Source organism: Schistocerca nitens, chromosome 12 (genome assembly GCF_023898315.1).
Source record: "Schistocerca nitens isolate TAMUIC-IGC-003100 chromosome 12, iqSchNite1.1, whole genome shotgun sequence".
NCBI classification, from domain to species: Eukaryota; Metazoa; Arthropoda; class Insecta; order Orthoptera; family Acrididae; genus Schistocerca; species Schistocerca nitens.
Genome location: NC_064625.1, coordinates 28,339,228 through 28,364,317, shown reverse-complemented (window position 1 = coordinate 28,364,317; position 25,090 = coordinate 28,339,228). Strand labels below are relative to the sequence as shown.

The window sequence follows — 25,090 nt, the reverse complement described above, 5'->3', positions numbered from 1 at the left end:
TTATTCCGTTTGTAAGTCTGAAAAGAATTTAACGTGTGTTTTCGAAACAAACGAGGAGTCCATTTGCAGATAATCCCTTAACAATTATTTGAAAAATCGTTGTAGACAGTATTTTTCCAGGCGACCCAGGATCAAATCTACCAGCAGTCGCAAAATTTATCTGTCATTCCAGCATTGCTTGAATTACTTAGAACTACATTCAACACAAATGGCAATTTTTCTGTAGGAAGAAAGAATGTCTTACATCAGCTGTTGTAACAATATGTTTATTTCCAAGAAAATTACATATATTTTTGTAGGAAAAAACACGTTAAGCAGTATATAAATATCTGGGAATATATATAACAAAAGTGGACAAACATAACGGAGAAGGAGGTTTCTGTATGTGAGGAAAGTTGGAGTTGTCTTTTTGTAGCCTTTGTGTACTGAATAAGTTTCATCCATTTTATCAAAAATAAATAGCTCTACCATTTTTTTAAAAGTATGACTTTGGTAACAATACGAGTTCAACAAAGAACATAGGCGGAGTCTAAAGAAGCACAAACGGTCTACATAGTTCTGGCTGTCCAAAAAGAAAGGAATCTTATGCAGTCTAGAATAAAACTTCAGATAACAGTCAAATGTGTAAGGTAGCGACGTGCTTTCCGTTCCAAGCCCATTACTGCTATAACAATGGTATTTACAATGCTCTCTACAGTAACACTGGAGAATGAGCCTGTAACTCTGATCGTGCGCCCTCTGCAACTTTGCAAGTTTGTGAAAAAGGGGCTAAAATGTGATTTATTGTTTAATAATTAAATGTTTTAGAAGAACTCAAAGTCAGTTCAGTTGTTTGGTCCATGCTGAGAAATAATTTGTGTGCCAATCAACATTAATTTAAGTTGTCACAAACTATGGATGGCTTTGACACCAAGCATCATTCCTGGGCGAAATTATTAGAAAAGATATAAGTTACTTAAGTGACAGTTATGGTTGTGAAATGGAAAACTATACCCATTTAAAAAGGAGTGTACCCACTATTAAACCATGTAGACACCCCATTGCAGATGAGGAGGAAAAATTGCAAAGGAAGGTAAAAGTGGTTCACAGATCAACAACATGGCTTCTTTTTTCAGTGAAGCCAACAGAAAGACGCAAAAATTGTTTACATACATACAGTATGCTGTTTGGAAATATGAAGAGGAACTAAAAATTAAGGGTTTATTGTCAGGATATCTGCAGTAATCAGAGTTCTTCAAGCTATTGGCATTTTTGCTTGTGCCTCTGAGACTTAAAGTGGCAACAAAAATAAACTGTCTCACAGCATGTGAAATAGCAATGCCGAAGCTACATGGAGGAACTTTAGTGCCTCACATTTACTACTGGTGATAAAACAGTGGTTGATTACGTCACTGTGGATCCATACAGTGGCGTTAGTCAAATTAACCAAGTCTGAAGAAGTTCAAGCACATATAGTCTGCTTGGAGAAGCAATGAAACTGTGTTCTGCGATCTGAAAGATCTCTTTGAATTTCCTGCCATCAGAATTATCACAGACACTATGAGAGGTTTACGCCACATTGAGAAAATTTCAGGACGTAGTTGCCTGCAAATTACAAGTGTATGTCTTGAAGCTGAGACCATGTTGAACAGGAAGATGTGGAAAGTTCGATTGACGCAAGGGTGACAATTAAGGTCACAAAAGCAGAGAAACCAAGGAGGAGATAGAGAGTTAAGAAGTATTGGTAAGTAAGAAGGTATACTGAACAAGTTACTCTTCATCCAAAAGGGTCAAGCCGAACTAAATAAATAAGTAAATCACAAGTGGGTGGTCAAAAGCTGTGCCATTTAACTTACCAAAATAAAAAGAAACTAAGGGTCAAGGTTTCTGCATGATCTTCAGCTGCAAGGAAGATATTGTGCATGGTCGCCTATGTGGCCATACAGAATTGGCTGATTATGTCATGAAGGGCCACATTAATGAATTTAAATCGGGTCCCAGACTTCAGTCACAATTCACTCATTAGGACCTACATCAGATGCACAACATGATCTGCAACAGACACATGGCCATAAGTGCTGAGACATTAATGATAACCATAGGTCTAACTGACCAGTGACAAACTTGGACTGCTCACCTCAAGAAAGCAAATCCTGACTACAAAGCAATGACCATTCTCATCTTGATACTAGTTATTGTGGTCAGTGGGCTAAACTTCAATTCAGTGCCCAGTTACAGAAATGGCCGCAAAGATTCACGATATTTCGCTGTTTTCAAATGCATATGTTGAAGAGTTCAGGGAATACAGAATTTTACATTGTAGACCGCTTGGCGACTGACTCTCAATGCCAATATTCTTGAGGTGACCAAAGGTGATGATATGCGGTAGACACTGTGAACGAGGGTGATGATGTGGATGAGGATGGTGAGAGCATTGATGATAACGATAGTTGGAGGACACCAACTGGCCATTCAGAGAACCAAACATCCAGGATCTGGGGCCTCGTCACAGCTGGTGCTGAGGGGCTCGAGGCAGTCTTCTCCAGCGAGGCAGCCTGACCCTGGAGTGTGCGGAGGTCCTCGTCCACTGGCGACCCTCGGGTCTTCACTTCTTGAAGTACCAGAGCGATGCAGACTCTCCTCCGTGGCCACCATCACCACCGGACTCCTGCCATGCACTCAGGTCCACAGCTGGCAGCGAGTCGCACGGCACGATTGGGTTTCTGCAACAGTGGAATGGTAAAGTCTACTAAGGGATGAGGTCACATTTTAATTGAAAGACAGCATATATCGGGTTTCTTAATATTATAATTATGTGTTTTGGCCCAATTATGCATCTTCAGATCCAAAATACAAGATTGTCCTTCGACAGCAATAAATTTCTTCCACTTTGAGTCACCTTGTTCCTATACTTTTCTCTGTACAATCGTTCGATTTTTCAGGCACCATACCCTGCTACTCCATACATAAAATGCAATTCACAATTTGTGGTAATGGGTAATGGGTAACCACCAGTAATGCACTATAAATAGGGTAAACTCCACTTAGGGTATTTTACAGATAACTGCATATTCCTTCTCTAGGTAGCGCTCCATACATCTGTATATTCACTCCTCAAGCCATCATACAGTGCATGGCAGAGGGTACCATACTTCATACCATTATCATACTTCTTGTTCCATTTGCGTACTGAGCGAGGGAAATATGATGAGTGTATACTGCTCTGCATGTGCCCTGTTCCCTCTTATCTTATTCTCACAATCCTAAAATGAGATGGATGGTGGCACCATGATGGGCCATTGTATTCTTCGAAAGCAGAATCTCTAAATTACTCAACACAGTGTTGAAAAAACCTCATCCTTCTTCCTATGAGTCCCATTTAGATTATTTGATTATTCCTGTTACACTTTTTATGGGCTATACACATCTGTGACGATCCCATCTGTGTGCCCCCGAGTTCTTTCTATTTCTGTTGTCATGCCTAGTTGATAATGACTTCAAACGCTGAAAGTGTTGTAGTATCACTACTTAGTTTTAAGTGAAACTTGTAGGAATCTGTAAGAAAGCCGCTGTTGCGATAGCTACTGCTGGCTGGTAAGTCTAGTGTGGTGACTTGTAAGCTATAGCAACATGTATGCAAAGGATTATGAGACATGATAGTTGTGCTTGGCAATACATGCATTGCACAGCAGTAAAAGAATTGTCACTAGAAGAGGGCGAGAACCATAGTGTCAGCTACGCAACTGAGGACTGGGTAATAGTGCAACAGATGTGCCCTGGAGCCATGTAAACAGCTGTGAATTTTGAGGCAGATTCATTTGGACTCCAGCAACAGCACTATGATACCAGGGCCATGTTAGCTGATTTACCTCCTGTAATCTTCATTTTCGACCATTAATGCCCTATCTTAAAATAATAGATTGATGACGCGCTAGCGTCTCCATGGCTTTGCTCCCACAATTCGGAAAACTCTATAAGTGAATTTAGTTACGTTTTTTTATGAAGGAAGCATTAGAAAATCAGCTTCTTTTGCGTGCTTACAGTTTACTGATATTATGTGAAATAATTTTCTGAGGGAGTTCCACGCATAGATACAAAGTATGCATTTGTACAAAAACCTGTTGTAAGCATACTACGTGATGTCCATCCTCTGATTTGATACAGAAAACTGTTTAAAAAACTAAACACGCTAACACTGTCAGGATACACGAAATCTCCTCTGAAGTTCGTTGTGGAGAATCAGGTTCAATTTGAAAGCCATAACAGAATTCCAAAATGCAACACTGTGAACTAAAACAGACTCTACCAAAACTGAATCTTATTCTTGTACAGAAAGGAGTGAAGTACGCAACCATATACATATGTGACCACATTTCTTGTAAATTATACTGATAGAAAACGAATTGAGAAACAATTTAAAATAACCTGTGTGATAACACCTTCTAACCAATAATCGAATTTCTGAGTAGATATATGTGGTTGCGTTAGTCTTATCAAATTTCGTTGTAGGTTATGATTTAAAAAAAAAGAATTATGTAAATAGCTAGCATTTAGGGTTTATTTGTAATCCTTTCAACAAGTGCCACATCACAACAAATTGCTGTGAACATGATCCATGTAACACCCAAAAACTTAACTAAAGCGAGTTAAATTTTCAGTGCTGTATTTAGTAGATGAAGATTTTCAGCGAATTTTGCATGCTGCAATGACATTACATATGGAACAACTAGATATCGTAGTAGATGTGTACCTTGTATTACAGCCACCAACGAGGCAGTATTGACAGTTTTCTGTCGGAAATCTGTAAATCCACCATGATGGACGACAAATCAATACAGCTCTGTAGTGACTATAGATTGATGGCTCAGAAAACTTCCAAAAATTGTTTGGAACTAGAGAAAAGTAACAAAGTAACATGTTCCGAAATGGAGTGTTCATAAGGAAATGTTTGTACTGTTTTGGTCAACAACTGCGTATGAATAATGGAGTAGGAGAGTACACTCAGCATAGTGGTGTGTTGACGTACACACATACTGTTTCCATCGAAAGAAACAAATTTCACTCGTACAATGCAGTTCATAAGTTATTGTAAAGTACTAGAACATAGGTCTGCAAATTAACCCCTGTGGGCATCTGTTTTTAAGTTATCGTAACTACTTGTTTGTGTAACAGCTGTCTGTTCCACAACTCTAGTACCCCAGTTAACTGGGAAGCTGCGTTGTGAACTCGGGCATACTTGTAGTTGTAAATTCCAACGAATATAATGCAGTTAATAAGTTGGTCCATCAATTGATCCCTGCGGGCACTCATTTTTTAGTTATCATAACTGCTATTTTGTGTAAAAGCTCTCTACTACATAGCTCTTCGATCATAACTGTCAATGAAGCAGTGGTGTGGATAGTCTAATTCATGTTGTTTTTGTGTACAAGTGGCAAACGTCGAGCAATACTCACCCGTGGTTGATCTTCTCGAACGCTCGTGGCTGCATACTCTTCACGTGATCTGAGTTGTCACACAGCAGCCTGGCCATGTTCGCCTTCCTGATTTCCTGAAGTTGGTCTGCAAAGGAACAGGTAATACAGTCAGATGAGGTGTTTCACTGTCTTACCAGTACAATTCAACACATGCTTAAATTATGCTGGTTGTAATACTGACAATGAGGAGTTGTAGGTAGGTTTCTATTCCAGGCTACAGGCATCCCTGTATGAACTTCTGATTTATAACCACTAATTTTCATTGTTCCGCGAATGGAAATAATACCCCCTCGTACATCTGCACCTACCTCTGCATATACGAGGGTAATCCCAAAGGTAAGGCCTCCTATTTTTTTATGAGAACGTAGACCTGTTTATTTCTACAATGGTTTACATCAGTTTACAGCTTGAACATTTAGCTATTTTTCGACATAATCACCATTTCTGTCGACGCATTTTTGTAGACGCTGTGGCAGTTTTTGTATGCCCATGTCATACCAGATCGCTGCCATGCTGTTCAGAAAGTTATGATCGTCTTCTTCCACCTCGTTGTCGGAGCTGAATCGCTGGGACCACAATTAACGCTGACAGGTACTGTGAGACTCTGAAAAAACTCAAACGGGCAATTCAGAACCGGAGAAGAGGAATGTTGAGCAAGGGCGTACACATTCTCCATGACAACGCTCGCCCACACATCGCTCGGCAAACCGTTACTCTCTTGCAACGGTTTCAGTGGAACATAATTACCCTCTGACCCTATAGTCCGGACTTGGCGCCCAGTGACTGTCACCTGTTCCCTAAGTTACAAGAACATTTGACCGGAAAGCGATTCAGGTCCGACGACGAGGTGAAAGAAGAGGTTCATAACTTTCTGAACATCATGACGGCGAGTTGGTATGACATGGGCATACAAAAACTGCCACAGCGTCCACAAAAATGCATCGACAGATGCAGCTAAATATTCAAGCTGGAAAATAATGTAAACCATTGCAGAAATAAACAGGTCTACGTACTTATAAAAAAATAGGAGACCTTACTTTTGGGATTACCCTCGTACAAGCGTGCGCAAAAAAGGCATTTCTTTTTGAAATAATTTTATTTATTCGCCTTCCAAATAGTCCTCATCAGAGGTATTATACACTTGTTTCAGAGCATTTTCCGATCCTTAAAACACTTCTGGAAATCGATCGTCGGGGCACCTTTTAGATTTCTCAGCGATGCGTTTTTTATCTCGTCTGCGGTTGTAGAACCACGGCTGTTTAAGATTTTCTTTATTTTTGGGACCAGAAAAGAAGTCACGCTGAATACTGTCTGGTGAATATGAAGGCTGGATCATCATTACGGTATTGTTTCTGGCCAAAAATTCAACAAGTGACGAAGTGTGAGCAGGTGAACTATTGCGGTGCAAAAACCACGAATTGTTTCGGCACAAATCCAGGCATTTTTTTCTGACTGCTTCATGCAAAAACCTTTGAGCGTTTAAATAATACTCTTTACTGATTGTCCGATTTCCTTGCATGACCATATCTTCTGGCCGCCAAGGCGGGCAGTCTGGCACTGGCAGCCAGAATCTATGATGCTGTGAGTGCGAGCTGCGTTTGCGTCAGTGTTTGTGAGTGTGTTGTTTATTCTAATGATGACCAATTTGGCCGAAAGCTTTGTTTGAGTCATTTGCCGTGCCTGGCTGCGACTCAGCATCTCAGCTATATGGCGAGTAGCAACTATCCTTCTCATAATATTGTCTAGGGAAATATATTATTGATGATTAAAGTCTCCGATATGTGTATCTGTCGTGTTTGTTAAACTTACGGAAAAACCCTGTGAACTTAAGCACCAATCTAATATACAGGGTGAGTCACTAGCTATTGCCACCTAGAATAACTCCGAAAATACACTCCTGGAAATTGAAATAAGAACAACGTGAATTCATTGTCCCAGGAAGGGGAAACTTTATTGCCACATTCCTGGGGTCAGATACATCACATGATCACACTGACAGAACCACAGGCACATAGACACAGGCAACAGAGCATGCACAATGTCGGCACTAGTACAGTGTATATCCACCTTTCGCAGCAATGCAGGCTGCTATTCTCCCATGGAGACGATCGTAGAGATGCTGGATGTAGTCCCGTGGAACGGCTTGCCATGCCATTTCCACCTGGCGCCTCAGTTGGACCAGCGTTCGTGCTGGACGTGCAGACCGCGTGAGACGACGCTTCATCCAGTCCCAAACATGCGCAATGGGGGACAGATCCGGAGATCTTGCTGGCCAGGGTAGTTGACTTACACCTTCTAGAGCACGTTGGGTGGCACGGGATACATGCGGACGTGCATTGTCCTGTTGGAACAGCAAGTTCCCTTGCCGGTCTAGGAATGGTAGAACGATGGGTTCGATGACGGTTTGGATGTACCGTGCACTATTCAGTGTCCCCTCGACGATCACCAGTGGTGTACGGCCAGTGTAGGAGATCGCTCCCCACACCATGATGCCGGGTGTTGGCCCTGTGTGCCTCGGTCGTATGCAGTCCTGATTGTGGCGCTCACCTGCACGGCGCCAAACACGCATACGACCATCATTGGCACCAAGGCAGAAGCGACTCTCATCGCTGAAGACGACACGTCTCCATTCGTCCCTCCATTCACGCCTGTCGCGACACCACTGGAGGCGGGCTGCACGATGTTGGGGCGTGAGCGGAAGACGGCCTAACGGTGTGCGGGACCGTAGCCCAGCTTCATGGAGACGGTTGCGAATGGTCCTCGCCGATACCCCAGGAGCAACAGTGTCCCTAATTTGCTGGGAAGTGGCGGTGCGGTCCCCTACGGCACTGCGTAGGATCCTACGGTCTTGGCGTGCATCCGTGCGTCGCTGCGGTCCGGTCCCAGGTCGACGGGCACGTGCACCTTCCGCCGACCACTGGCGACAACATCGATGTACTGTGGAGACCTCACGCCCCACGTGTTGAGCAATTCGGCGGTACGTCCACCCGGCCTCCCGCATGCCCACTATACGCCCTCGCTCAAAGTCCGTCAACTGCTACCAGTGTTAAAGACTGCGATGGAGCTCCGTATGCCACGGCAAACTGGCTGACACTGACGGCGGCGGTGCACAAATGCTGCGCAGCTAGCGCCATTCGACGGCCAACACCGCGGGTCCTGGTGTGTCCGCTGTGCCGTGCGTGTGATCATTGCTTGTACAGCCCTCTCGCAGTGTCCGGAGCAAGTATGGTGGGTCTGACACACCGGTGTCAATGTGTTCTTTTTTCCATTTCCAGGAGTGTATGACAGTAGCTGAAAAGTTGGTGGAACAAATGTTGCATGGGACAACGGGGGCCATAATATGACGTTTGTTTTATATTGCTAGGTGGGGTCGCGTCAGAGATATTAACGTCAACTTTACTTTTTTAACTGGATGCTATAGGTTGGTATTTATTTTCTGATAGCGGCTATCGAGACGAATCCAATGATGTGTAACGGTAAGGTCTTTGAAGGTCAACGAAGGTCAAAAAGGTGTCATGAACGTCCATTTACAGAAGGTGTTCGAAATGATGACCATTGGTATCAATGTAGTGCTGCACTCTTCTTATCATGGACTGAGTGGTATTCCTTATCACATCGGCACTTATCGAAGCACATGCTCTGACAATTCTCTCTCTTATAGCGTGCAAATAGTAAATATTCGCCGAATACGGCATATCCATCTACCGTGCCATTGACATGTAAACACCATTCGACGGTTTCGCAATACAACACTAATGGGAACGGTAAGACTAGTATCGTAGAATCAAGCGAATGTGAATGATGTATTCCTTCGAAGAACAAGTCGATATGATTTTCATTTACGGAGAATGCCAACGAAATTCAGTGAGAGCTAGATACTTATATCCTGAAAGATATCCTCAACGTACTGACCCTACACCTCGTACACTTAAATATGTGTATGACAAACTGAGAACAACTGCATCTTTAACACATCGGAAACATATTCGGCAAAGGAAAGTTACTAACGAGGTAACGGAAATTGGTATTCTCATCAATGTGGTTCGAACTCCTTGTGTTAGTTCGCGTCCAATCGGAAGGGAATCTGGTATGAGCCAGAGTAGTGTTGCTCGTTTTCTGCATCGCCATAAATATCATCCCTACTATATGAGTCTCCACGAAGAATTAACTGGTACGGATTGTATGCGTCGCATTGAATTCTGCCGATGGGCTCAATTTCAGATTCAGAGGGATGACACATTTATTAATTTTATTTTATTTACTGAATAGACTACATTCACGAACCACGGAAATGTTAATTTGCATAACATGCATTATTGGGCAACTGAAAATACATGTTGGCTGCGGCAAGTTGCACACCAAAAATCATGATCGGTGAATGTGTGGTGTGGGATTCTGGAGGACAGAATTATAGGTCCCTATTTCATCGAAGGAAATCTTAATGGTAGTAAGTACACCACATTCCTGCAAGAAACATTAGGTCTCCAGAATGAGATTTTCACTCTGGAGCGGAGTGTGCGCTGATATGAAACTTCCTGGCAGATTAAAACTGTGTGTCCGACCGAGACTCGAACTCGGGACCTTTGCCTTTCGCGGGCAAGTTTGGAAGGTAGGAGACGAGGTACTGGCAGAAGAAAAGCTGTGTGGACCGGGCGTGAGTCGTGCTTCGGTAGCTGAGTTGGTAGAGCACTTGCCCGCGAAAGGGAAAGGTCCCGAGTTCGAGTCTCGGTCGGGCACACAGTTTTAATCTGCCAGGAAGTTTTTTAACATTAGGTATGTTATTGGAAGAAATACCTTTAGGAACAAGGAACAGGATGTGGTATCAACACGATGCGTGTCTGGCGCATTTTTCGCTGATGGCTAGAAATGGGTTGCAGAGACAATTCCCAAATCGTTGGATTGGACGCGGAGGAGATACGTCGTGGCCGGCTCGTTCGCCAGACTTGACGCCTCTGGATTTTTTCTTGTGAGGATTCGTAGAAGACATCGTTTATGAAGACGTTCCATCTGCACCTGAAGATACGCGATAGGGAATTGTCAGAGCATGTGCTTCGTTAAGTGCCGAAGTGATAAGGAATACCACTCAATCCATGATAAGAAGATTGCAGCACTGCTTTTATACCAGTGGTCTTCACTTCGAACGCCTTCTGTAAATGGACTTTTATGCCACCTTTGTGACCTTCGTTAACCTTCAAAGACCTTACTGTTACACATCATTGAATTCGTCTCGATAGTTGCCATCAGAAAATAAGTACCAAACTATATCACCCCATTTAAAAAAACAAAGTTGACCTTAATATAAACACTACGGTACAGGTGAAACCTGTTAATCAGCCACCATTACTGGATATCTAGTTGGAACACACTTGCCGAATAACTGGCACCACGCAGGGAAGCCGTACCGTACACTGCATGCGGACAAGCTCCACACATCCCCCACACAGTGAGATGATCTATGACCGATCTCCCACTGATATATAACGATCCTGACTGTTCCAGGAGTGTAGCGGCTGCAGCAAACCGAGATACATCGCCATCGCCTGCCACGGTAATGGCGCATGATACCCACACTAACAAACCTAACCTTGCATGAACTATCGCAGCTAGTATGCCACTACTGCTCTTACTACCCATCCCAATATCGCAGAGGTTTTTTTCCCACGGCACGAGCCTTGGCACGTTTTTCCCTCTGCTCTTCAAATCGCTACCCTCACTCGCGTTTCGTCCACTATCTATCACCTCATGGACGGTGTTAATGCGTAGTCTTACCCAGACGCACGGATAACATCACAGCCCAGCATCCTGTGATCCACGTATTAGATAACTAACATGTTGACGGATGTGACAGTAGAACTTTTGATTTGGTCACCACGTTGGTGCGGGCGTGGAGGGGCCCCATCTCTCTTATAAAATATCTCTGAAGCGACCGCACCTAGCAACAAAAAACCAACGTCATATTATGGACCCCGTTGTCCGATGCAACTTTTGCCCTACGAACCTATCAGCTCCTATCATATTTTCGGAGTTGTTCTAGGTGGCAGTAGTTAGTGACTGACCCTGTATTACGCAGAATACCGAGCAATGTCAGCAGAGTGGTTACCACACTGGACTGACATTCATGAGGCGTGATGGGAACGAAAATCAGTGGAGTAGGAGGAAATACCAGGTGTACCGGTATGAAATGAGCGTTCTTTTTTGTGAAAATGAAACACTAATTTTGAATTGAAAAGTAAAAACATTTTATTCAAAGTACTGACCATTGCTTTCTATACATTTTGACCACCTTTCTGGCAGTTTGTGGACACCACGCCAATAGAAATGTTCGTCTTTTGAAGCAAACCAATCAGACACCCAAAGCCGGCCGCGGTGACCGAGCGGTTCTAGGCGCTTCAGTCCGGAACCGCGTGACTGCTGCGGTCGCAGGTTCGAATCCTACCTCGGGCATGGATGTATGTGATGTGCTTAGGTTAGTTAGGTTTAAGCAGTTCTAAGTTCTAGGGGACTGATGACCTCAGATGTTAAGTCCCGTAGTGCTCAGAGACATTTGAACCAGACACCCAATTTTCGACTTGTTCGTAGGAATCGAAGTGTTCCTGAACCAATGCTTGTCCCATTGATGAAAACAAATGATAGTCGGAAGGGGCCAAGTCTGGTGAATACGGCGGGTGGGGTAGCAGCGGATAGCAGCTCGCAGCCAAGTGTTTTGATTGTATCCTGAACCAGTTTTGCTTTGTGTGCAGGTCCAGTGTCGTGTAAAAAAATTACTTTGCCATGTCTTCTGGCCCATTCTGGTCTTTTTTTTTCGATCAATGCATAGTTCAAATTGGTCATTTGTTGTCTGTAGCGATTAGTATTCACAATTTCACCGGGTTTTAGAAGCTCATTATACACCACACCTTTCTGTCCCCACCAAACACAGAGAATTGTCTTCTTGCCGAATAGATCTGGTTTTGCAGTCGATGTTGATGGTTTTCCCGGATTAATCCATGATTTTTCCCGCTTAGGATTCTTAAAATAAATCCATTTTCATCGCCAGTAACAATTCGATGCAAAATTGATTTTCTTTCATGTCTTTGAAGCAAAATTTGACAAGTGGTTTTTCGGTTTTCCATCTGTCTTTCATTCAATTCATGTGGCACCCATTTTTCACACTTTTGGATCTTTCCCATAGCTTTGAAACGGTCAGAAACTGTTTGTTGTGCAACATTTAGCATTGCTGCCATTTGCTTCTGACTCAAAGTATCATCTTCATCCAATATTGCTTGCAATTCGGCATCTTCGAACTTTTTTGGTGGTCTTCCTCGTTCTTCATTTCTTACATCAAAATCATTATTTCTGAACTGTTGAAACCGTCTTTTGCGTGTTGCTTCTGATAGAGCACGATCACCATATGCCTCGACAAGCATTCGATGCGACTCTGCGGCACTTTTTTTTTCAAATGAAAACAAAAACTTAATGCTTTCCGCAAAACATCACTTTCTGGTACAAAATTCGACATTGTTAATACGATGGAAACGTATGATGTTGTTTGTTCCGTGACTTCATGTGTACTAAATATCTTTGACAGATGTCATACCAACCAAACAAAGTAAAAATTAAGGCTCGTTCACGTCGAATGTTCCCTATCGACACATTTGTATCTTGAGGCTCATTTCATACCGGTACACCTGGTAGACCCGTTTTGTCCAGTAGGAGTTGGAGTGTGTAGTGACGCACCTGGTGTGAATCCGGCGTCCTTGAAGTCGTAGAAGAAGCGGTCGCCCTGGCGCGTCCTCCGGAACTGCTCGGCCATGATGCACACGAACGTGGGTCCGGCCAGCGCGCCCTGCACGTGCACCTCCAGGGAGCCGCCCACCGTCAGGTCCACGTCGTCCGGGTGCTCGTACAGCTTGGACAGCTTCTCCACGTTCTGAACACCACAAAGCCTCATTACAGTCCCTCATCTGAGAGCACCAACAAGTGATTGGTTACAGTGGTGTACATGAGTGCTCCAACGTCAAGAGTGTCATGCGCTGTGTCCCTGAACTACAGGGTGGTCCATTGATCGTGACCGGGCCAAAATACTCACGAAATAAGCATCAAACGCAAAAAAACTACAAAGAACAAAACTCGTCTAGCTTGAAGGGGGAAACCAGATGGCGCTCTGGTTGGCCGGATAGATGGCGCTGCCATAGGTCAAACGGATATCAACTGCGTTTTTTTAAATAGGAACCCCCGTTTTTTATTACATATTCTTGTAGTACGTAAATAAATATGAATGTTTTAGTTGGACCAATTTTTTCGCTTTGTGATAGATGGCGCTGTAATAGTCACAAAAGTATAAGTACGTGGTATCACGTAACATTCCGTCAGTGCGGACGGTATTTGCTTCGTGATACATTACATCACCAACTGAAACGTCTGGTCAGTGGTGGCCGAGCAACTGGCTCGTCACAATACGCCAGTCGCTGCTCGAACTGCGGTATCGTGTTGAAGCTGCATGGGCAGCTGTACCTGTACACGCCATCCAAGCCCTGTTTGACTCAATGCCCAGGCGTATCCAGGCCGTTATTACGGCCAGAGGTGGTTGTTCTGGGTACTGATTTCTCAGGATCTATGCACCCAAATTGCGTGAAAATGTAATCACATGTCAGTTCTAGTATAATACACTCCTGGAAATGGAAAAAAGAACACATTGACACCGGTGTGTCAGACCCACCATACTTGCTCCGGACACTGCGAGAGGGCTGTACAAGCAATGATCACACGCACGGCACAGCGGACACACCAGGCACCGCGGTGTTGGCCGTCGAATGGCGCTAGCTGCGCAGCATTTGTGCACCGCCGCCGTCAGTGTCAGCCAGTTTGCCGTGGCATACGGAGCTCCATCGCAGTCTTTAACACTGGTAGCATGCCGCGACAGCGTGGACGTGAACCGTATGTGCAGTTGACGGACTTTGAGCGAGGGCGTATAGTGGGCATGCGGGAGGCCGGGTGGACGTACCGCCGAATTGCTCAACACGTGGGGCGTGAGGTCTCCACAGTACATCGATGTTGTCGCCAGTGGTCGGCGGAAGGTGCACGTGCCCGTCGACCTGGGACCGGACCGCAGCGACGCACGGATGCACGCCAAGACCGTAGGATCCTACGCAGTGCCGTAGGGGACCGCACCGCCACTTCCCAGCAAATTAGGGACACTGTTGCTCCTGGGGTATCGGCGAGGACCATTCGCAACCGTCTCCATGAAGCTGGGCTACGGTCCCGCACACCGTTAGGCCGTCTTCCGCTCACGCCCCAACATCGTGCAGCCCGCCTCCAGTGGTGTCGCGACAGGCGTGAATGGAGGGACGAATGGAGACGTGTCGTCTTCAGCGATGAGAGTCGCTTCTGCCTTGGTGCCAATGATGGTCGTATGCGTGTTTGGCGCCGTGCAGGTGAGCGCCACAATCAGGACTGCATACGACCGAGGCACACAGGGCCAACACCCGGCATCATGGTGTGGGGAGCGATCTCCTACACTGGCCGTACACCACTGGAGATCGTCGGGGGGACACTGAATAGTGCACGGTACATCCAAACCGTCATCGAACCCATAGTTCTACCATTCCTAGACCGGCAAGGGAACTTGCTGTTCCAACAGGGCAATGCACGTCCGCATGTATCCCGTGCCACCCAACGTGCTCTAGAAGGTGTAAGTCAACTACCCTGGCCAGCAAGATCTCCGGATCTGTCCCCCATTGAGCATGTTTGGGACTGGATGAAGCGCCGTCTCACGCGTTCTGCACGTCCAGCACGAACGCTGGTCCAACTGAGGCGCCAGGTGGAAATGGCATGGCAAGCCGTTCCACAGGACTACATCCAGCATCTCTACGATCGTCTCCATGGGAGAATAGCAGCCTGCATTGCTGCGAAAGGTGGATATACACTGTACTAGTGCCGACATTGTGCATGCTCTGTTGCCTGTGTCTATGTGCCTGTGGTTCTGTCAGTGTGATCATGTGATGTATCTGACCCCAGGAATGTGTCAATAAAGTTTCTCCTTCCTGGGACAATGAATTCACGGTGTTCTTATTTCAATTTCCAGGAGTGTAGATTTGTCCAATGAATGCCCGTATATCATCTGCATTTATTCTTGGTGTAGCGATTTTAATGGCCATTAGTGTATATAAAAAACAGTGTTGCCTCTGACTATATAACAAATCTGTATTGGTTTCTTTATTTGTACTGCAATATCCTTTGCTTTCACTTTTACGAATTAATACTTTTCTAATAGAACCTGAATTAAACATTGACAATTTCAGTTTTGCTGTAAATACTGTTTATAGTTATGTAACAGACATGAAGGTGAGTATGCACAACAAAAATGTTCCGTAGGTTACCGGGCTCTTTATATATTCTCAATCAGTTTCCAGATGATTCATCGCTCCCAGTTTTTAGGCAAGTCTAGTAAGACTCTGATCGCGCAAGTAAATAAAGCGATAGTTGTGAGGTAACGTCCGACTGGTATGCAGGCCGGCCGAAGTGGCCGTGCGGTTAAAGGCGCTGCAGTCTGGAACCGCAAGACCGCTACGGTCGCAGGTTCGAATCCTGCCTCGGGCATGGATGTTTGTGATGTCCTTAGGTTAGTTAGGTTTAACTAGTTCTAAGTTCTAGGGGACTAATGACCTCAGCAGTTGAGTCCCATAGTGCTCAGAGCCATTTGAACCATTTTTGAACTGGTATGCAACACACCCAACATACAAGTAACGTAGGTGCGATGTTAAACCGAAGCTATTAGGAGAAGTACCGCAGTATATACTTATGATAGTCTACGGTAGCCTGTGGCGGTTTTACAGCTGTAGTCTACGTGTTACGACACGTCTGCTCCCTAGTGGTGCATTTTGCAGCTACACCACAACGCGTGCTACGAATCAAAACTTGGACAGGCACTCTATTTATTGGTGTGCGTCAGTTTTCTGCATGTCTTCGCACAGTCATCTTCTAGAACCCTCGATGTATTTATGAAAAACGTTGCAGTGTGCGAGACTTTTCGGACTGGACAACTGAGTGACATTAGGTGAGACTGTGTTATTTTTAAGTAACACCTTTAATGCATTAAGATGATAGTAGTGAAAGTGGATTGAGGTTTGAAGTCAGATAACAAGTGACAAAAAAAAAATTTCACGTCTGATACAATTACAAATTAACAATTTTCGAATTTTTTTCTTTTACTTGCACTGTTGAATCTTGCTTCTTGCCAAGTTTAATGATACTAGGTCAGCAGGAGGTACCCTACATCTTTCGCCGACTGAGTTTGCGATTATTAAAGTATGTGATATAAATGTATGTTTTGATTGCAGTGACTTAGAAGCTTACATTTATTACGTCGCCAGTGAAAGTTTGAGAACATCGTAACAAAGTGCTCGGAACGTTCAGCAGTGAAGAAGTTTGAAGAGAAATGTGGGGCCGCTTAACGACTCAGAAGATTTTGTCACGCCTGGCAATGGCCGCAGTAAATGGTTCAAATGGCTCTGAGCACTATGGGACTTAACATCTATGGTCATCAGTGCTCTAGAACTTAGAACTACTTAAACCTAACTAACCTAAGGACAGCACACAACACCCAGCCATCACGAGGCAGAGAAAATCCCTGACCCCGCCGGGAATCGAACCCGGGAACCCGGGCGTGGGAGCGAGAACGCTACCGCACGACCACGAGCTGCGGGCAATGGCCGCAGTAGCCTGCACACTTACACACAGTGTGTTGCAGTTCCGTTAGGACTGTCTATGAAAAATCAGTAATCGATTATGTTGAGAAAATCACTGTATTTATTCAAAATGGTCTTCCCTCGATTGAAGCACAGATAAAATCGTTTTAAAAGTGTTTTGAATCAATCACAGCAGTCTGTTTATGGAGATGCATTTCGTGCTGCAGGACAATTTTCTTGCATGTCCTTCCATTGTCATCTTTAATTTGGGGGACAACCAGAAGTTGGTTGGGGCCAAATCCTGCGAATGCCGTGTCCAGACTGATTCATGGACATAAGCTTGTCAGTCTCAAGAAAGTTCGAACTGATAATATGTTCAAAGATTCTGCAGCAAACAGAAATTGGGGATATTGGCCTGTAATTTTGTGGGTCCGTCCTTTTATCCTTCTTATATACTGGAGTCACCTGAGTTTTTTTCCACTTGCTTGGGACTTTGTGCTCGGTGAGAGATTCGCGATGAATACAAGCTAGTAAGGGGCCAATGCCGTAGAATAGTGTTTGTAAAACCGAACTGGGATATCACATGGACCTGGCCACTTATTTGCTTACAAATGTTTCAGTTGTTTAGTAGTATTGGTTAAAAACAGTCTTGGTTGCAGTTTTAGTTTTTTATTTTTCAACGTCGCATTTCGCCTTATTTAGGCATCTTCAGGTTATCTACATAGAAAACAGAGAACAAATACATCTATTTGAGAATCGCGATCGCAGTGTGCAGACCTGGATAACCTATAAGCATGTATAAACAGATGAAATATTGAAAGAGCAAATACCTTAATTTGGGATTTCTTAGAAGAATCCTTTAGTCAGTGTAGCCAAAGGGCGTCGTCGAATATATCAGGCCAACACCGCCTTCGTTAAACTCAGTAAGAACTAGAAATATAAAATAGTAAAACCATTACCTTTTGTAGATGGACGCGAGAGGCACCAAGATCTGCATAACGCGTTCCCGTTCACAGGAGCGAGTAACAGAGTAAGATGGTGGCTCAGGCAGTACGCACAATGCACCACAGCGTCGGGTGCCAGTACTGAAGCCTAATACAGAATCACCTCAACAGGTGGCGCTGCGGCGCAGCAGTGATAAGAATGAGGGATCGTAAACTGGATATACATACCCACTGAAGCTTTATAAATGTAATGCACATAAAACATTGATAAGATGGAGTTACTAGGGGCAACTCCTGTGCAATAACTTATCCTAAAATTTTGACGAAGTAAAATATAAATGGAGGCGGTAAATTTAAAATGACAAAACAAGGCGTATAGTACAACACACAGATGCAGTACATAAACAGATTTTACGTATCATACGCCACTAGAACGAGAACATTAAAAACACAGGACCGTGATTTCAGATAAAGAGGCCGCCCATATAACACTCAACACTGCTTCATTCGGAGCTAGGACCTCTAGCAAGAAAACTTTTTTTATAAGATACAAGTAAAATTATTAGGCTTAAAAAATACACACCAACGTGGAAGATGGACGTTATGCGGGTAAACTTTTCCCCTCCTTTTTATAGCTACATTGAAATGTGTAAAATGCGTCATCAGTTAAAGCGACAAACTCGCAAGTATCCTATTTGAGTCTAAATTCCCTAATGGCATAACTTCCGTCTTGGTGTGTATTTTTTAAGCCTAATAATTTTACTTGTATCTTATAAAAAAAGTTTTCTTGCTAGAGGTCCTAGCTCCGAATGAAGCAGTGTTGAGTGTTATATGGGCGGCCTCTTTATCTGAAATCACGGTCCTGTGTTTTTAATGTTCTCGTTCTAGTGGCGTATGATACGAAAAATCTGTTTATGTACTGCATCTGTTTGTTGTATTATACACCTTGTTTTCTCATTTGAAATTTACCGCCTTCATTAATATTTTACTTCGTCAAAATTTTAGGATAAGTTATTGCACAGGAGTTGCCCCTAGTAACTCCATCTTATCAATGTTTTATGTGCATTACATTTATAAAGCTTCAGTGGGTATGTATATCCAGTTTACGATCCCTCATTCTTATCACTGCTGCGCCGCAGCGCCACCTGTTGAGGTGATTCTGTATTAGGCTTCAGTACTGGCACCCGACGCTGTGGTGCATTGTGCGTACTGCCTGAGCCACCATCTTACTCTGTTACTCGCTCCTGTGAACGGGAACGCGTTATGCAGATCTTGGTGCCTCTCGCGTCCATCTACAAAAGGTAATGGTTTTACTATTTTATATTTCTAGTTCTTACTGAGTTTAACGAAGGCGGTGTTGGCCTGATATATTCGACGACGCCCTTTGGCTACACTGACTAAAGGATTCTTCTAAGAAATCCCAAATTAAGGTATTTGCTCTTTCAATATTTCATCTGTTTATACATGCTTATAGGTTATCCAGGTCTGCACACTGCGATCGCGATTCTCAAATAGATGTATTTGTTCTCTGTTTTCTATGTAGATAACCTGAAGATGCCTAAATAAGGCGAAATGCGACGTTGAAAAATAAAAAACTAAAACTGCAACCAAGACTGTTTTTAACCAATACTACTAAACAACTGAAATATTTGTAAGCAAATAAGTGGCCAGGTCCATGTGATATCCCAGTTCGGTTTTACAAACACTATTCTACGGCATTGGCCCCTTACTAGCTTGTATTCATCGCGAATCTCTCACCGAGCACAAAGTCCCAAGCAAGTGGAGAAAAACTCAGGTGACTCCAGTATATAAGAAGGATAAAAGGACGGACCCACAAAATTACAGGCCAATATCGCCAATTTCTGTTTGCTGCAGAATCTTTGAACATATTATCAGTTCGAACTTTCTTGAGACTGACAAGCTTATGTCCATGAATCAGTCTAGACACGGCATTCGCAGTATTTGGCCCCAACCAACTTCTGGTTGTCCCCCAAATTAAAGATGACAATGGAAGGACATGCAAGAAAATTGTCTTGCAGCACGCGTCGTTGAAAAATAGCAATCTAAAATTGCAACCAAGACTGTTTTTAACCAATACTGTTAAGCACTGGTTTGCTGTATGCCACATATGGATTGGAAGAATTTCTTTCAGTTGTTTCTCCACGCGAGGGGTGCCTGTTTCTTGTCTTCCGCAAGGCGTTCGATACAGTTCCCCACAGTCGTTTAATGAACAGAGTAAGAGCATATGGACTATCAGACCAATTGTGTGATCAGATTGAAGAGTTTCTAGATAACAGAACGCAGTATGTCATTCTCAATGGAGAGAAGTCTTCCGAAGTAAGAGTGATTTCAGGTGTGCCGCAGGGGAGTGTCATAGGACTGTTGCTATTCACAATATACATAAATGACCTTGTGGATGACATCGGAAGTTCACTGAGGCTTTTTGCAGATGATGCTATGGTGTATCGAGAGGTTGTAACAACGGAAAATTGTACTGAAATGCAGGAGGATCTGCAACAAAGTGACACGTGGTGCAGGGAATGGCAATTGAATCTCAATGTAGACAAGTGTAATGTGCTGCGAATACATAGAAAGAAAGTGTGGTGTCACCGCTAGACACCACACTTGCTAGGTGGTAGCTTTAAATCGGCCGCGGTCCATTAGTACATGTCGGACCCGCGTGTCGCCACTGTGTGATCGCAGACCGAGCGCCACCACACGGCAGGTCTAGAGAGACGGACCAGCACTCGCCCCAGTTGTACGGACGACATTGCTAGCGACTACACGTACGAAGCCTTTCTCTCATTTGCCGAGAGACAGTTAGAATAGCCTTCAGCTAAGTCCATGGCTACGACCTAGCAAGGCGCAGTTAACCATATCTGGAGAGAGTCTCACTTGTATTATCAAGAGCAATGTACAACAAGACATTAAAGTTAAGTATACGAGAAGCTCCGTTCTTTTCTTTATAGCTTTCATCACGTATCCTGTTTCAGACTTAACGCAAGACGGCGAGAGTTGATGCGTGCCCTTCCGGCTACTTCTCAGTGTGGCGTAGCTAGCTTGTTACGCCACAACAGTTTGGCGACGAGGATGGGATGTGTGTTTTTTGCTCGTGACTTACCATATTTGGGACATGTAATCAATGCCCAAGGCATACATCCGAGTCCAGAGCACCTCCGTGCCACACAGGACTTGCCTTCGCCACAGAATGTGAAGCAACTACAGAGTGTACTGGGTAAAATAAATTATTATCATCGCTTTCTGCGCAATGCCTCTTCCATTTCAGCTCCGCTTCATCGCTTACGCCGTAAAGGTGTTCCGTTTGTCTGGACGACGGACTGCGAACGCGCCTTTCGCCAGTTGAAATCGGCGTTGCTTTCCAATACTTGTCTTACGCCATTCGATCCCCAGAAACCCCTTTTGTTGATGGTAGATGCATCTGATTTCGGGATCGGTGCTGTGCTTGCGCACAAAGATGGTTCGCATGATCGCCCTATTGCCTTTGCGTCCAAATTGCTCTCGTCAGCGCAACGGAATTATTCACAAATAGAGAAAGAAGCTTTGGCTCTCGTGTTTGGTGTTACGAAGTTTCACGATTTCTTGTATGGTCGTCACTTTACCATCATCACAGACCACAAACCTTTGACATCGCTTTTTCATCCGCACAAGCCTGTACCTCCACGTACAGCGCAGAAATTCATTCGCTGGTCTATTTTCCTCTCGCAGTACCGCTACGATATCTTGTATCAGTCCACTGCTAAGCACGGAAACGCTGATGCGTTATCCCGTTTGCCTGTTGCTGCGGATAAAGCATTCGATTCTTCCGAACTTGCTTGCATGTTCGTTGACTCGGAAACCGATGACGTGGTCGAATCGTTTCCGATTGATTTTCGTCGTGTAGCTACAGCCACAGCTGCTGACCCTGTCCTTGCTACTGTTTTGCGTTTTGTTGCTACGCAATGGCCCTTGTCAAAGTCGCGGATCACGGATCCGTTGGTTCGCCGATTTTTTGCTCACAAGGAGAGACTTTTTGTACGACGTGGTGTTTTGTTGTTGCGTTCTGATAATGATCAGTCTAGGGTCGTGGTCCCACGTTCGTTAAAGTCCTCTGTCTTAAAGCTTCTCCACCAAGGACATTGGGGTATAGTGCGTACGAAACAACTTGCTCGTCAGCACTGTACTTGGTTCGGCATCGATGCTGCGATTACGAATATGTGCTCTTCTTGCATGGCGTGTGCCGAACAACAATCCGCACCACCGTGGAAATTCTTTGCATGGCCGAACGCCACTTCCCCTTGGCAACGCTTACATATCGATTTTGCTGGTCCCTTCTGGAATGCGCGATGGTTGGTTGTTGGCGATTCTTTCAGTATTTTTCCATTTGTTGTCCGGATGTCTTCCACGACGTCATCTGCCACAATCCAAGCGTTATCCGCTATTTTTTGCATTGAAGGCCTTCCACAGACTATTGTTTCCGACAATGGCCCACAATTCATGTCCGCAGAATTTCAGTCATTCTGCAAGGCCAATGGTATTCAACATCTGACATCCGCGCCGTTTTCGCCTCAGTCAAACGATGCCGCTGAACGATTGGTCCGGCCTTTCAAGTCACAGATGTTGAAGTTGAAAGAGTCGCATTCTCGGGAGGACGCATTGTTGCTCTTTTTGTCCTCGTATCGCTCTCAGCCCCGCGATGGTCGCTCGCCGGCTGAGTTGCTCCACGGTCGTCCTCATCGAACCTTGATGTCTTTGCTGCATCCGCCGCATCAGGTTCCTGTGCAGCGGCAGACTCCTGCTTTTGCTCTTGGCAACGTTGTCTATTATCGCAACTATCGCGGTTCACGGCGTTGGCTCGCAGGGCGCATTCTTCGCTGCCTCGGCCGCGCGATGTATTTGGTTTTGGGGGCCTCTGGTGAGGTGCGTCGGCATCTCAATCAGCTGCGCCTCTGTCGTCGCACGGGTTCTGCCGCTCCCCGTCTGCTTTCAGCGACGGTGCCGTCCGCCCTGGGGACCCATCTACTGGCTCGCCTCATCCCCAGGTGTTACCGACGATGCCTTCCATTTTGCCCCATGGCGTCGAGCCGCCGCCGCCGCAGCCGCCACAGCCACCGCCGGCGCCGCCCGCAGTGGACGCTTCGCTGCAGCCGCCAAGCACCTCCCTGGGTCACGTGCCGCCGTCCGCTTCCCATGACCAGCTGTCCTCCTCCATGGAACTCTTGCCCGCTCCGGACCAGATGCCGTCTTCGCCCGTCGGGTGCTCCGACCACATGGAGGTCGACCCTTCGGCCCCTCCTGTATCTCCACAGGCGCATACACCGCATGTTGACATGCACCCTGGACTAGGTTTTCAGGCGTTTCCTAGCTCCCCTCGGACCGAATGGCCGGGTGCGGGTGGCACAGCCTCGCCTGTTGTTAGGCTCCCCACCTCATCGCATACATCAACATGGGGTTCTCCCCACGGCGGGCGGACGCCTTATCACACGACCGTTCGCCGATTTGCGGGGGAGGAATGTGGTGTCACCGCTAGACACCACACTTGCTAGGTGGTAGCTTTAAATCGGCCGCGGTCCATTAGTACATGTCGGACCCGCGTGTCGCCACTGTGTGATCGCAGACCGAGCGCCACCACACGGCAGGTCTAGAGAGACGGACCAGCACTCGCCCCAGTTGTACGGACGACATTGCTAGCGACTACACGTACGAAGCCTTTCTCTCATTTGCCGAGAGACAGAATAGCCTTCAGCTAAGTCCATGGCTACGACCTAGCAAGGCGCAGTTAACCATATCTGGAGAGAGTCTCACTTGTATTATCAAGAGCAATGTACAACAAGACATTAAAGTTAAGTATACGAGAAGCTCCGTTCTTTTCTTTATAGCTTTCATCACGTATCCTGTTTCAGACTTAACGCAAGACGGCGAGAGTTGACGCGTGCCCTTCCGGCTACTTCTCAGTGTGGCGTAGCTAGCTTGTTACGCCACAACAGAAAGATCCCTTATCATTTAGCTACAATGTAGCAGGTCAGCAATTGGAAGCAGTTAATTCCATAAATTATCTGGGAGTACGCATTAGGAGTGATTTAAAATGGAATGATCATATAAAGTTGATCGTCGGTAAAACAGATGCCAGACTGAGATTCATTGGAAGAATCCTAAGGAAATTCAATCCGAAAACAAAGGAAGTAGGATACAGTACGCCTGTTCGCCCACTGTTCGAATACTATTCAGCAGTGTGGGATCCGTACCAGATAGGGTTGATGGAAGAGACGGAGAAGGTCCAACGGAGAGCAGCGCGCTTCGTTACAGGATCATTTAGTAATCGCGAAAGCGTTACGGAGATGATAGATAAACTCCAGTGGAAGACTCTACAGGTGAGACGCTCAGTAGCTCGGTATGGGCTTTTGTTGAAGTTTCGAGAACATACCGTCACCGAGGAGTCAAGCAGTATATTGCTCCCTCCTACGTATATCTCGCGAAGAGACCACGAGGATGAAATCAGAGAGATTAGGGCCCACACAGAAGCATACCGACAGTCCTTCTTTCCACGAACAATACGAGACTGGAATAGAAGGGAGAACCGATAGAGGTACTGAAGGTACCCTCCGCCAAACACCGTTAGGTGGCTTGCGGAGTATGGATGTGGATGTAGATGTAGATACTATGTCATCTGGCTGTAATTCCGAGACATCACAGATTGGTCTTTACGGCAGGGAAGAATTCAAGAATGACTGTGCGGAAGGAGTCAGGAAGTGGCGGGGGGCTGGAGCCAGATGTGGAGAACGGCCAGCCCGCGGTCCCCCACCTCTGCGCTGATGACGTCGAGGAAGTCCTCCCAGGAGTGCGCCTTGCGCAGCGAGCAGTGGTGGCGCGCCTCGTTGTAGGAGGCCAGCCCGTGGTCCCGCCCACGCTGGATGTCGATGGCGCGCAAGTCCTGCCCCAGAGGCTTGCCGTTCCGGAACAGGTACCACGTGATCTGCAACACAGGGCACGCCGAGCTGCTATCACAAGCGGGACGGGGGCCGCGTCACGG

At 45.4% G+C, this 25,090-nt stretch overlaps 1 protein-coding gene across 1 annotated transcript in view; it reads right to left on the bottom strand.

Moving 5' to 3' along the window:
- Window positions 1–250: 250 nt before the first annotated feature.
- LOC126215049 (peroxidase-like) overlaps window positions 251–25,090 on the bottom strand; it is a 276,437-nt gene continuing 251,597 nt past the window's right edge. The window contains exons 12-15 of the mRNA XM_049941691.1: window positions 24,863–25,033; window positions 13,170–13,362; window positions 5,433–5,538; window positions 251–2,702 (exon numbers count right to left, since the gene is read on the bottom strand). Of these exons, the coding sequence (XP_049797648.1) occupies window positions 2,585–2,702; window positions 5,433–5,538; window positions 13,170–13,362; window positions 24,863–25,033 (588 nt within the window). The 3' untranslated portion in view covers window positions 251–2,584. The remainder of the gene's footprint in view (window positions 2,703–5,432; window positions 5,539–13,169; window positions 13,363–24,862; window positions 25,034–25,090) is intronic.